At 37.9% G+C, this 15,074-nt stretch overlaps 2 protein-coding genes across 7 annotated transcripts in view; both read left to right on the top strand.

Annotated features, from left to right (window-relative positions):
* The first annotated feature begins 3,965 nt into the window (after positions 1 to 3,965).
* The window catches only part of ankdd1a (ankyrin repeat and death domain containing 1A), a 45,775-nt gene continuing 34,666 nt past the window's right edge, over positions 3,966 to 15,074 (top strand). For 4 of the 5 annotated variants that reach the window (XM_034581548.1, XM_034581547.1, XM_034581546.1 and 1 more), the window contains exon 1: positions 3,966 to 4,095. In XM_034581548.1, coding sequence (XP_034437439.1) covers positions 4,062 to 4,095 — 34 coding nt within the window. In that variant the 5' untranslated portion in view covers positions 3,966 to 4,061. The remainder of the gene's footprint in view (positions 4,096 to 15,074) is intronic. The other variant, XM_034581549.1, reaches the window with a different exon arrangement.
* LOC117759420 lies at positions 7,455 to 13,723 on the top strand. 2 transcript variants are annotated; one of them, XM_034581542.1, is made up of 5 exons: positions 7,455 to 9,818; positions 9,936 to 10,975; positions 11,222 to 11,377; positions 11,588 to 11,680; positions 11,931 to 13,723. In XM_034581542.1, exons 2-5 carry the CDS (start codon positions 9,947 to 9,949, stop codon positions 12,243 to 12,245), a joined length of 1,593 nt encoding a protein of 530 aa, XP_034437433.1. In that variant the 5' UTR covers positions 7,455 to 9,818; positions 9,936 to 9,946; the 3' UTR covers positions 12,246 to 13,723. The 2 variants fall into 2 exon arrangements, with proteins under 2 accessions (XP_034437433.1, XP_034437434.1); XM_034581543.1 differs by lacking the exon at positions 7,455 to 9,818 and having other exon boundaries at positions 9,825 to 10,975; positions 11,931 to 11,957; positions 12,680 to 12,722.

The raw sequence follows: 15,074 nt of genomic DNA, 5'->3' as shown, positions 1-15,074 counted from the left end.
CAGATTACATTTTTCCAAATCCATCCTAAAAGCCTGTCCCTTGTAAGCAACGGAGCCGGCCCTAGCCCCACCGTCTCGGTACCGATCTAATGGCTATGCTTGAGGATAGTGCTTTGGTTGTTACGGCTATAATGAATCCAGAATGACAGCGGCTCTTATCACCACAAACTCTCTTGACGTATTTGTGTGTGTAATCTACCTATATGGCACCGCTTTTTCATCCTGAGATGTTTATTTTCTTTTAGTTTTTTCATTTTTGCGTCTGTTGTGTGTTAGAAGCATCATCAAACCCTCCGACGATCGTGGTCGATCCAGCAGGGGATCTCCTGCTGTGCCCTCACATCGGATTCTGCAGACTTTCTGTGGAATTTATACTTGGGGGCCAGGCAGACAAAGTATATAGAAAGTGGATTCACACATACTGCTCTTCCAGATAAAACGATCTCCGGAGTTCAGTGTATCTGCAAGTTACAGATTCAAAATTGCTCAGGAATTCTAAAAACTAAATTTGACACTGTTATCACTGTAAATTGCATATGTTCTATGTGAGTGGCAAGACTGACTTTAGGAATGTTAGCTAGATGGCTCAGGGCTTAGTAAATGGTTAATTAATGGACTTTTTTTTATGGCTCTTTTAATGGTCATGGCACATGCAACAGTTTGCTCATTATTAACTAAGTGCAATTATTTCTAGCTTAACTTTCTCTGCAGCTGAGTGAAGTGCTTAATTTTCGACTGTATTGTTTCTTTTTTCTTTGTGAAATATCAGACATTTACAATAATACTTACTTGAAAGCTAACATGAGAATTTATAACATAACAGTAACTACATTTAGAACTAAAAAGTACTAAAACATGTTAAAACCAAATTACAAAACTGTTGATACTTAGGGTTAGGGTTATATAGGGAATTTATACTGTACATATTTTCACTACAGCACATGCTGTTTGTTGAGAAAGAAATGTACCAACAAAACCCTATTTTATTTTTTTTATTCTATTTTTCGATGTATCTTTTCATTCTAATGACATGATTACGGCAATGATTTTTATCAAAGCACTGCATTCTACATAGATTACAGTCTCTTTTCATGATTTTTTCATGCTGATATTGTACATAATACAGAACAAAGAGCTTGTAGCAGGCATTTTGCCCATTGATAATCTCTCTTACTATTCAATTTTACAAAAATTTGTTTTAATAAAAATATCTGCTTATCAGATATGTTTCTCACAGCTGAGAAATTTCCCTCTTTTTTGTCCAGTGCTTTGTTAAGACATAATGGTCGTTTTAACCCTTTTTAAAATAATGCCATGCCATTTAGGGCATGTAAGAATATTTTTTAACGTTTGATATCATTTTGTACTCTTGGATACAAATTTCTGTCTCCTAAATAAAGAAAGGGAAACTATTTGTCAGAGTTTTATGTATTTAATTGCACCTTTAGAAAGCATCCCAAAGATTTGTTGTTGAAAGAAAACATTTGTTCCACTATATTGTCTGTTATGTTTTACTGTGGGTTTGGTATCATTTATGTTTAGATTTGTTGTCTTTAAGAAATATCTATTTTTAAAATGTAAATGAAACCTGCTAACTTGTAGGTCAATCATCACCTTCCTGGTCCTACCTTATATAATCATTCAACTTCATTCACTTCATTAGACTCTGAGTGCCATAGAGGAAGGTCACAGTTATAGACCACAGTAGATCTTAAATCCCTAATTGACCAATCAGCACACATTAGCAGAATGCAACCATGATATGGGCAAAGTCATCCTACAGCTATTTAGCTCAATTCACTCCAATTCATTGAGAACTATCTATTGATTTCCCTATAGATAAATTGCAGACTATTTTTTACAAATAGTGGACAGGCTCTTAGCAGATATTGATTGATATAATCTGGCAATTATTTATATATTCATATTACATTAATTTTAAAACTGAAATTTATGTATTAGCTTCCCAAAGAGTGAGATTTCTTAGGTTTTGGAGATGGGGTAGTTAAATTCGATAAAAACTGGGGGTTTGACATTGAGTTTATTGGTAATTGCGATGGGCATTTTTCACATTTTCTAGATTCACTTTTCCCTGTGGGTAAAATACATAGAATACCTGCAATCACCTCAGGTTGTTGTGTACCCATGGAAATTATTGGTTGAATAATTGGTTTCAGAACAATGACCCATCAAAAAAAGTTGGTCCTTTAGCACAATTTACCCCAAGGTGGGGGTAAGCTGATTATAGCGATGTGGTAAATTGAGCCCTCTAAGGGTAAAAGGTGCCACCATTAAAAACACAAAATCAAACAACTTTGTTAATGCCATCAATTTAACAAAGGCCAAAACATATACTCAAAGTAAAACCATATATTTGTTTACTGTTGTTCAACATGTTACTTAAACATTTTAGGGAAGGGATCTTTGTGTGCTACAGAAAGAATGTATGCGTACATGTACTTTTGTGTACGCACAGCATGTTTGTGTGACTTAAACTTACCATTAGTCAACAAGGTATTTATAACATTAACATTGTAACACTTGTAACAGTGATCAAACATGTGGACTACACTTCGTTAATTTGTGGTCACATGATTACTATTTTTTTTTGGTTACCTAGATACAGGGGGTGGCTCATCGTAGCCACTGGCTCGACTTACCCCGTTGTCCCCTACTGTAAAGCACTTTGAGTGCTCATCAACTAGAAAAGCGCTGTATAAATAGGTAATTTACCATTTTGCTCTTTATGTAGTGGTCAAAAGTTTGGGGTGACAGTTGAATGCCAATCGGGTTCACCACATATATCCAGAATAAACGGGACGGGAGGCTGATGATTCCAGAAATGGACAATTTATTCAAGTCAGACAAATGATTTAAAAAGACTGATCAAACAGCACAGCATCGTGTGCAAAGTAGGGAGTACTGGCCTGTACTTGATATAAATAACAGTTTAAAAAGAGAGAAGTTAAAGGCTCAAGACCCAATTTAACAAAGCTAAATTATCATGCATAAAACAAGCACAGCACACTTTAAGAATCCTAACACTGGTGTGATTGCACCAGTGGATTATCACTGCAAGCGATATTATACAATGAAATAACAGAAGAGGGCCTCTAGTTTACAGAGCCAATAACTCACCAATATTCAAGCCATTACACCAGGATTGCACAGTACCCGTCAACCATATTGCACATTACCCATAGAACAAAGAACAAAATAAAATAAAACAAAGAAACCAGAAATCAAACAAATGAATCAGAAAGAAAACTAATTCTAAACAAGGCCAAATAATCTAAATGAAATCTTAATGTGGGAAAAAACAGTGACCGTAAATATCCTGCCTCAAGGCAGCCCTATGAAACAAACATGTCATATTAGGTCACACAATTATTAAACAACTTTATCAAAATGTTTCCAAACATTTACAAACATAAAACACATCATTATGCCATACCTTCAATTCATTAAAATAAAGCAGAGACCCACGCCGTCCTTATTGTCTTGACAACAAGTACTAAAACAGGAAAAGAGAATTACGCTCAATGTCACAGACACAATATTATAGACTCTGAATACATCGTATTACGTCCGGGGCATCACTTACAAGTATCGTTCCCATTAGTTTGTGTGTACACGCTGACTGGAGGAGATTACAGCGTGCATGTATGGCGACGCTGATACCGACACACACACACACACACACACACACACACACACACACACACACACACACACACACACACACACACACACACACACACACACACACACACACACACACCTGAACGCTGGGTTCTATGGAAATGCGCTTAATGTTTACGGAACGTTTTCTGCGTTTACTCCATTTACTTTAAAGTGACTTTCTGTTAATAGAACTATCCTGTTTTAGCTAAAGCTTTTATTAAGGATTAACCCCATTATTTTGAAGGTGATGGCCGGAAGTGTATATTCAGTGTTATTATGTGGGGCTTGATGGTTGTGTATGTAACTGTTCAGCGACTGTACATCACAGCAGCAAGCCAGATGTGAGATAGGAGAGGAGCCCCCGATACACCGAAAACATGGAGGACGACCTGGTGTCTGAGGACGATTTCTGTAAGTAACGATGCCAAAGAGAGCGCGCGCTCTTAAGATGTCCGTGGTGACCACTTCGGGAAAAACGTTATACAAAAGCCATGTATGTGGCCTGTATTCCACTATTGGTTCGCACAGTAGGCTGTATGCCTTGTGTTGTGAATAAAATGCTAGACACCATTTCTGAACAACAATATTCTTGTTCTGTTAATCGAACAATAACCAAACACGGTCCCTTCGCATATAAGGGGCATATAAAAGTGAGACAAGAGCGAAGGAACTTTAAGTTTCCTCAGTGCAAGACGAGCTGACTACTACACCAACGCGAGGAACTGCATCAAAAACCAGCAAACATCTTTTATGCACAATATATTTGTGCTTGATTTTTGGGGGAAATCGCCCAATGGAATAGTAGTGTTAACGTGGAAGTAAATGACAACGCACCATGTGAAGGATAATAATAAGAATGATATTATTAATCATAAAATTATTATTATGATTATTGTTATTATTATTGTTGTTGTTATTATTATTCTAATTTTTTATAAATAATAATAATAATAATAAAACTGGGAACAGTTAGGTTTCTCTACACTCTTAAAAAAAAGTTCTAGTTAGAACCAAAAGTGGTTCTCCGCTGTGATGCCATAGGGGAACCTTTTTAGGTTCTGCAAAGAACCTTTTAATGATTGGTTCTTCAAAGAACCATTTTTCAACGAGTTCTTTAAAGATCCTAATTGGGTTCTTGAAATAACTAAAATTTAAGGTTCCACAAAGAACCGTTTGTTTATAGGTTCCCTGAAGAACCAGTTCAATTGGATGCTTTAGAAAACCCAAAGAGAACTAAACTAACTAAACAAAATTTCCCTCTGGATCAATAAAGTATCCATCTATCTATCTATCTATCTATCTATATCCATCCATCCATCCATCCATCCATCCACACATACTATAAATACATACACACATACATACATACATACATACATACATACATACATACATACATACAAACATACATAATCAGGAAGATTGATAGAACTCAGCAAGAGTTTGTTGAAAATCTACAATTGTATTTTTTTGAAAACTAAAACCAGTTATTTTGAAATCTACCTGCTTAAACCAAATTCTTGCTCCTCGGGAAAACCCATCAAGTTTTTCCCTTAGAAAAACAACAGCACATAAGTGATGAAATTAAAATGATTTGAACAAATGAAATTGTAAAAGCAATTCAGTCCAGTATTTTATTTTTAAGAGTAACATTTGAATTAGTAGTTCAACCTCACAATGAAAATAGAGACCTTACCTTGACAACAGCATTTATCCCATTGTGTTGGTGATCAGAATGACAGTTTTAGCTTTTCATTACAAAATATGTAAAAGCAACATCAAGTTAAACATGTATGGTTGAACATCTACACTCAAAAAATGGATATTGGCTGCCTGTCCAATTTACTTGAATGCAAAGTGTATTTTGTATGATATAATTTCATGTTTGCAAGATGAACGTGATAACATTGCGTTGGATTTGCGAAATATTCAACAACTTCGCTTTAATAAGATTCAATCACGTTGATATGAACTGATATGTGCGAGTTTCTGCGCAAGAAGCACGGCAATCTTCGCGAGAACACACCTCGATGAGACATCGCGAGAAGAAAAAATACCGGAAGTCAGGTACGTTACCGGTGGTTTTCGTCAGGCGCATGGAAAAGGTAAGGGAAAATCATTTTCCATCCAATCATATGCGAGCGAAATATTGTTCAGAAATCTTATCAGCTGTTAGTCTATTAATTTTCCACAGTATTAGAACGCAGCAGTTTATTTGTTACTCGGTGTTAGCGGGTTTTTAATCAAACTTAGAAAGTCGTCCGTCACACATGGCGAGTTAACACGGTGCTTTGTGTTGCTAGTTGTGCTTCTATAGCTTTAAAAATAGATACTCAAATACTTTTATACAAGCATTGAACTGAAGAATAACGTTAAATCGTGTGAGAAGGGAACAAAAGAAATGTGATAAATCAGCGGCTACAGCAGAGAAGACGCGGCGTGTCTGAACACCGGTACAGGTGAGCAGAGCTCCATTACGGCTACACTCGGCTTACTTTATCACGAAGGAACATTTGCTGGCAGAAATAGAGTAACGTTAGCGCATTGGGACAGTGTGACTAGTTAACGAGTTGATATAAATACGAGTTGAGCATGGCGCTGCACGTGACTCATTCATGCAAACACGTGAAATGGGACGTCCACAAACGCTGCGTTAGCTAGCAACATTGTGTTCTATATACTGGAATTGGTCTACATCTGTATAATGTCACGTTTTTCCCGTTTTTATCTTTCCAGCCTCTATGATCCATTAGCAAACAAAATTTACTAATGCATCTGAACACGTTTAACCAGAGAATATGACACTGAAATGTTGTCAGCAAAACTACACATCAGCTCTTCTCTTTTTCTTCTCTGTTTTAATGGTGAATCAGATGGATCATTGTTGCCAGCTCCTGCTGTGTTATTCAACCTGCTGATAGAATTAAAATAACTATACAGGAACAGTTACTTGCCTTGTAAAATAAAATGTCTATGTAGTATGTTTAAGTATTTCTATTTTCTTCTGCTTTGCATTAGCATTTCTGTCTCTCTCTTCCTCCCTTCGTCTGTTTCCATTTCTCCCTATCTCCTCCTTACACTCACCCTTTTCTACCTCTGCATCTAGCTCTCGCCTGTGTGTGTGTGTTTGTGCGCGTGTGGATGTTTTTCTAATTATTTAATGATAACTTCATGTTAACTGATCAATCTCTCTAAATTTATTACAGAAATTTGTGAATGCCAAAGTCTGCTGTGACTGCTGTCCGACCACAAGAGCGTCCTATCCGACTGCACCCGTGTCTGTTGCAGGTAAAGGGGGCCATCATAAAGTTTCTTTATATAAGTATATCTACCAAATTCTAACCCTGTTTTTTTTTGTTAGCTAGAGCAGCAGAAACCTTTGTCCATTTGTAGGTCATTTAGACTGCAGGTCCATCGTAAAAAATTTGATGTGGGTTTTTTTTGGGTGGGGCAAATGTGGAATTGTAAGCTGTGTAGCAAATCTATATCTTCTAGATATGACCTACTGAAACATCTTAGACTACAGCACCGTCAAAGGCAGCGCTACCCATGCCCACACACAAACTGCCCATGTACTTTTAAGACATGGAATGCTATGCATATTCATTTAAGTAGAGTCCATCCTAAACAAAATTCCCAGGAGCTGCTGGAACTGTCAACATTCAGATGTATGTTATGCACTTGCAGAAGTCTATCTACTGAAAAGGATTATTTCATACACATTGGCACTCATTTGAAGAGTAATGAAACTGTTACTTGTATGTTTATGGGTTGCAGTTTTAAAACAAATGTATATGGAACCTTTCACTCTCACAAAAACAGAAAGCACAACCCACATACCTTGAAAAATTTCAAGCCAGGTGTAGTTACAACCAATCCAGTTTCCTCTGATAGTCCAGAGGAAGATGCATATCATCTAGATTACTCTGCAGTTGAAGCAGACCCTGTATGTGCAAGTAGTGATGTGGATTTAAACAAGAACTTGCCTGAAGTAATTGAGCAAAATTTTGCTGCAGCATTGCTCAAGTTGGAGCATTTTGCACATGTGCCAGGCAGAAAACTGGATGAGTTTTTAGAGGAATTGCATTACTTGTCAAGTTCAGCAACATTGCCTCTCTCCATTAACGTTCTTGAGACTGTATTTCAGAAACATAGTACCACAACTGATATAGATGTGTTAACTGAAGTAGCCACTGCTCTGTGCACATCTAACCCCTTGCTCAAAGCCATAGGGAAAGATGGTCCACTGAGCACATCTTATCTTCGCAACCAATATTATAAAAAACACTTTAAGGTTGTAGAGCCCATTGAGTACATACTTGATGCCAAGGAAAAACGAAGTTTTCAATATGTGCCTGTACTGAAGTCTTTGCAGCAGCTCTTTGATCGAAGCGATGTTGTGGACAGGGTAGTTGAAAACCACAAAGCACAGCAGACTAATAGGCAGCATACTGAGCAGCAAACTTACAAATCTTCTCAGGATGGTTCTCACTTCCAGGAGAACAGTTTTCTGTCCGGGGATGAGTTGAGAATTTTGATAACTTTATATATAGATGACTTTGAGATCTGCAATCCCCTGGGTACTTCACGCAGGAAACATAAGCTTTGTGGAATCTACTGGACCTTGAGTAATTTGCCTCCAGGTTCACATTCATCACTTTCCTCAATTTACTTGGCAGTCCTGTGTAAATCTGATGATGTGAAAAAGCATGGTTTTGACAGTGTCTTACACCCTCTGCTTCGAGATATGAAAACTCTGGAAGAAGAGGGAGTTTTCATTCCATTGCTCGGAAAATTTCTTAAAGGAACGATTCAGGTTGTTGCAGCAGATAACCTGGGTGCTCACAGTTTAGCTGGTTTCAACGAGAGCTTTTCTGGTGGGTATATCTGTCGATTTTGCACAGGAACAAGAAAAGACATCCAAACAAAAGATGTAAAGTCGGGTGCATTTAGTCTCCGAACAAAGGAACTCCATGACTCTCATGTGAAATCAGCTCTGGAGAACGGTGCAAGTTGTTTTGGAGTGAAAAACCATTGTGTTATCACCAAAACTCTTTCCCACTTCAGTGTTCACACAGGTTATCCCCCAGATCTTATGCATGATGTTTTCGAGGGCATAGTGCCGGTAGAGCTTGCACGGTGCTTGGCATTGCTGATATCAAAAAGATATTTCAGTCTTGAAACCCTCAACCAGTCCATCTTGCATTTCCCTTACAAGTGGGGAGACAAGACCAACAAGCCACATGTGATCCCACAGATGTTTTCAACAAGGAAAACAATTGGTGGGAATGCTCATGAAAACTGGGCTCTGTTGCGACTACTCCCATTCATAGTTGGTCATCTGGTGCCTGAGGGTGAAATGGTGTGGCAAATACTGTTGGACTTGAAAGACATTGTAGAGCTTGTCGTTGTTCCAGCACACACAGATGAGTCCATTGCCTATCTTGAGGGCAAAATTTCAGAGCACAGACAAAAATACCAAGAACTGTTCCCTGACCTGCAGCTCCTTCCAAAACATCATTATTTGGAGCACTATCCCCAGCTGATCAGGATGTTTGGTCCTCTTGTGGCACACTGGACCATGCGATTTGAGGCTAAGCACAGTTTTTTTAAGCAGGTTGCACGACACACCAATTGCTTTAAAAATGTGCCCCTCTCGCTCGCTGTTAAGCATCAGCTCATGATTTCACATCATTTGAGATCGTGTAGTTTTGAAAAAAATGCCCTAGAGGTAACAAATGTCTCAACCGTTTCTGTCGATGTTTTGAAACAAGAAGTAGTTCAGACTATTGAGCAGAAATTCCCTGGTACGACTGAAGTCCACCTTACTAAGTGTGTGTCAAGCAAAGGTGTAAATTTCAGAAATGGAATGATAGTTGCTCATGGGTCTTCAAGTGGCCTGCCTGATTTCGGAGAGATAGTTCAGATTTGTGTTGTGCAGGAGAAACTGTGTTTCATCATAAGAAGGCTTTTTGGATGGTACAGGGAACATTTCAGAGCCTTTGAGCTGAGTGCATGTCCAGCCAGAGAAACAGTTCTGATTGAGCTTGGTGAACTGGCTGATGACTACCCTTTGGCCGACTACTTTGTTGGACCTCTCAGAATGGTGACATTAAAAAGACATATCACATAAGGTATGTTAATCTTTATATAAAAAATGTCAAATGGCTTTGTTCTAGCATTGTTTTTTGAAGTTCTGACCAATTTTTGTTGAAACATTTTAGCCTAATCTTCTCTTTCCTCATTTGCAGACTTCGGTGAAATGGCTGATCTAGTGAAGCTCCGAATCATTCTGGGAGAAAATAATTCCCAGAGATTGATCCTTCCAGGCGGGATACCAGAGTCTATCAGTGACCTTGCACACCAAATAAAGCAGCAGTGTGGAGTAGAAGGGGACTTCAGACTTCAATTCATGGATTATAAGTTTGGGAATGAATTCACCAACTTGCTCTCAATGTCAGATGTCCAGGACAAAAGTACCATCAAGGTCATATTTAATTCCATTGCATCTGTCCAGCATGATGGCTCTCTGCCCCCTCCCTACCCAGCTGCTGCTGCCACCTTTCGATCTCCAGATGACTCGTCGTCCCTTTCTTCTGTTAGCTCACATGATGCAGATATACTGTCTTCACCGGAGTCCACTTCCTCAAGATCCTCTGGATGGCCCATTAGCTTCAATGTTCCCCGGTTCTCCTATGATGCTGAGCTGCAGCTGGAAAGGGCTAACACTGCTTTTAAAGAAACTGGAACTTTGTTAAGTCCTGATACCCAACTTAAATCAGCCATTCTTGATGGCTTAACTGAAACTATTGTCAAGTACAAAGTGTACCTCTCCGACCGTGAGTTTGAGGAGGTAGCTGAAGCTCTTGTATCAGCACATCCATGTTTGAAAGAGCCAGGCTCAGTCACTGGATTTGGCGGCTGGAAGACAAGCTTGAAATATAAACTTGGTAACTACCGAACAAAGCTCAGGCGGCTTGGCTGCCCAGAAGTCACAGTAAATGCCCTAACACACAAACCTGATGGCAAATGCAGTCCTGCCTATGGTGTGAAGAGGCCAAAAAAAGCAGAAGTGAATTACTGCCCTGCCTATCCGTCTGGTGAAACAGCCGAGACACAAGAAGGACTAAGAGTGGCCCTCCTCTCAGAAGTAAAGAAAAGAAACAATGAGGAGAATGTGATGAAAATGATGGACAAGACCTTTGCTTACAGGAGGCAAGAAGTAGTTCGGGAGGCACCAATGATAGCTGATTTCAAAACGAGGTGGCCGGCTCTCTTCCATGTGCATGAGGTAAGTAAATGACTGTGTGAAGGAACATCCCCTTTTACTTTTTACAGTGTGAGCTATATAGAGAGACCTATTGGCAGACTCTGGTTAGGATTCAATGGCTCTGACAGTGGAATTTGTATGGAGAAAACTAATATTGATAGACACATGTATTTTCAGTCTGACCTGCTAAATCAAACATGTACCAGTGAAATCAAAATAGCCAAACTTAATTTTGTGGTTTTTTTTTGTCTTTTTCTCAATTTGTAGGTGTGTGTGGAATTCAAGAGAATCACAACTATCCATTTAGAGTCAAGGTTCTTCTCTGAGCTGGATGCTCACTCTGCAGACCTAATCAAGGTGTTTGCCAAGAAAGGCGGAGTTCAAGGGAGACAGATCAGAAGCATCATGGTACCCATGACTGAGGTATGATAATGGAAAAGTGACTCATGTTATATACTCATATTTATAATAATTACTGCGTACACATCTACTCTAGCTTCTAAAGGCTTTTCATGTTGTGATGACCTGTGAATCTTGCATCAGGTGTGTGAAAACAACTATGCTGGTTGGTCAAGATGGTTTTCCTAATGTGTTTTTTCTTTTTTTCTCATTCTCTCTAATCTGCATACTTAGACTGACAGCATTGATGTCAAAAGAGAATGCATACTGAAAAGTCTTTGCGTCTACTTGAATGAAGATCCAGAGAAGCTGGTGAGAGAGTACCTGGTATGTTGATTTAACTTAATCTTCACTGGGGATGATCATGGTTAATTTTCCTTTGAATTCACATTGCCCTTAAAACTTTCAAAATATCAGCTCCAAAAACATTTGGAATGTATTTACTTTGATTATTTGTAGATAGTTGGTGAAAGCTGTTTTACATCAATAGTGTAAAAATGACACGTAAAATATGGAATATAATGCACATAAATGAAACATTATTTCTCTTATTAATACATTTTTGTCTTAATTACAGAGCGATGATGAAAGCAGTCTGGCGGCTATGGCAGAGACGGTCTTTGGAGTCTTTGTCATTCGACACCACGGTGCAGGGCCCAGTGAGAATCCAGAGGATGTCGGAATTCTTCTGGAGGGTGTAAAGGTGTTGGATGAGTTGAGGTATGTGCCTTTTGCAGTGGCAATGTTGCTTGCACTCGTGTATGCTCTAAACCTGAGCTACCCCAGAGAGCTAAAATACACCTTTGAAGCTCTCCAGAAGATCATTATGAAGCTAGATGGAAACAAACTTTCCGCAAAAGTGCAAGCTCTCAAAACATTGCTTTCCCGTTAATAACCACACAAGGTACATGACTGAGCTCATCCTCACCTTAGGAAAAACACCTTGTGATTGCTTTATATAGGTGACTGAAAATCTGTAAAAATCGCGTTCAATCATACAACATAATTGAAGTTAAAATACTCAGACTGTAAGAAGGTTTTCAATGATTATCTAAAGTAAATTGTTTTTTCTTCGACAATGTTTTAGATTGCCCACTGTTGGCTTTTATGTCAAAATGTCCCTAACTGTGAAATGTTTTTTGTTTTTTTACCAAGGTAAAGTAACATTTTGTTGGCACTTTAAAAATAAGTGAAGCAGTGTTTTGTTTATGTCTTGACACTGAGCAGGCTCTAGAATTCATTGAACCTCTGTTTCTGATGTAATTGTTCACTGTTAACATTCTAAATATGTTGAACTGATGTTTAAGTGGAATGTGAAATGTTTCAAGGGGAATGTGAGTCTAATGCTGGCCTCACACTGCAAGGTTCTTGTCAAATTTATGCCCTGGCCCCTCCCAACAATCGACAGAAAAATCTGGTCTGCGACATTGTCAGTCCTGATTGAGTGGGGTACAGATCAATCGTAAGCTTGATCGGCTCATATACGGTCAGGGGGTTCCCCGATCATTTTAAAACAATTTAGAAATTTGTTGAATCAGATCTTTCCAAAACTTTCCATCTCTGACCATTCCCTCGGCCACGATAATTCTAATGGAATCCTGTAATATGTGATGGCTACTAGACTGCCCCATTTCTTAACAGCACTTTACTGTTCACTAAATCACTCTACTTTTGTAGATTTGCTTCTTTATTTTGTTAATACCAAGATCCATTCTGTTTGGACTTGCAATGTGCTGTTTTTTCAATTTCTCAAAAATGGGAAAGTATATTTTTTATATTTACAAGCACCTGAAAGTGTTAACATTCTTTCCTTTTGCACTTTGAATAATAAGGGAAGCAATGTGTTGATATTAAGAGAAAATATTTTATTTATGTTGTTTACAAGCACCTGAAAGTGTTGAAGTTTGTGTTTTTGAAGAAATACAATTTGATTGCCTCATCCACAGTTTGTCTTTTCTTGTTTCCAGCCTTTTAAACATTTAATTTTGTTTTGTTACTGTTCACATTGTTTGCACTTAAAAGCTATGGTTTGAATTGATTTAATTAAATCATGGAAAGTATTTCCATGTGATTTAATGGCTTTCTTTTGGCACTAAGCAATTCTGTTGGGCCAACTTAATTTTTTTGGGATAGATTAACTCCATTTAATAGATTCAATTTTATTAATTTGAAATCAGTTGGATCAACTCTATTAAATTAAGTTAGACCTAATTCAACTAACTATTAAATCAAGTTGGATCTAATTCAACTAACTAAATTGAATCAACTGTAAGAAATGACACTAACCCAACCTAAGAACATTATGTTAGACCAACAGAATTGCTTAATACTGAAAGAAACCCATTTAATAATGTGGAAATACTTTCCATGATTTTTTTAAGTAAATTCAAAGAATCATTTTTTTGAGTGTAAGTAACCATCCAGGACACCACTGGGCATTGTCTTTCTCAAGTTTGTGGGGTACTCAACATGGAAGATATGATAGAATACAAAGGCAGCAGCCAGGCCAAGGGAGATGTCCACGCTGCCATCATCAAGGAGCATCTAAACGCCATCCATCTTCACAGTGAAAGCCTGCTCTGTAGGAGGGAATTGTTTCATGCAGTCACTCATAACACATGTTGGTGCCAGATATACTGGATTCTGTAAAATACATAATAAAAGAATAGTCTGACACACTGCATTGTCCGAAAATGAGACAAAGTTTAAGCTAGTCGGCCTGCCCCCACTGCTAAATAGATCCTTTTAAAGCATCCTAAGTTCCTCAAAAATACTTTTCCACAGCAAAGTTATCTGCACAAAAACCATTTGTCTCCGGCACCTTGAGTGCTATGGACCGTTCCAGCCCCTGCACCATCGGTGCTCAGGCCCTAATGAATCTACATGAAATGTAGTATAAAATAGCATTAACTTTAAGAATTCCCAGTCCATTTTTTTTAAGGAAGCTCAATAGACCTTTCCATACAGTTAGGCAAGGAGGCTGATTGATCAGATTCTGATGAATTAGAAAACAGAAGTATTATTAAGCACATCATCCATGACTTTTAAAACATGAATTTGAAACCCTAAAGTAGAATAAATGTTATGTTTGAATAATTCGAACAACACAAAACTCAAAATAATTACAGAACGCGAGACAGAATATTCAATAAACAGCTGTTGTGCGTCCCCTTTGAAGACTGATGGTAGGAAGAGTACTACAGCATTGACAATCTGGCCTGAAAAAAGCAAAGACATTGTAAAAGACAACGGTGATATTCTCAATAACACATGCCATGGAACAATACATGTAAATTAATTAATATACATATAATTTTGTTTTTCAAATGATTACTTACCCTTTCTTGTTAACTGATGCAGCTGTGCAGACTGCAGGTCAAACAGCAGTGCAGAGCTTCACGCTCCTTCATGGTCTGCAGTGGTAGTAATAACTTCCGGACTAGTTCATTACACAGTTTGAGCAAATCTGGCAAGAAATCACACTGATAATTATTATAAACAATATAATTGTAAAATATAACATTAGAATTGATCTTATTATAATACAATATGAATTTGCTGTTCTCCCACATAAGTTTAACCTTTAAAATCTGCCCAAACACGAAATATATAGTAAATAGTATCAGTAATACTATCAACTATTGTGGGGAATTAATCATACACTTAGCCTTAAACATGGAGAAAGCAACTAATTCAGCACACTTTATTATTTGTTGAATTG

Source organism: Hippoglossus hippoglossus, chromosome 3, assembly GCF_009819705.1.
Source record: "Hippoglossus hippoglossus isolate fHipHip1 chromosome 3, fHipHip1.pri, whole genome shotgun sequence".
NCBI classification, from domain to species: Eukaryota; Metazoa; Chordata; class Actinopteri; order Pleuronectiformes; family Pleuronectidae; genus Hippoglossus; species Hippoglossus hippoglossus.
The sequence above is the reverse complement of the archived record's forward strand: the minus strand, read 5'-3'. Positions and strand labels throughout refer to the sequence as shown.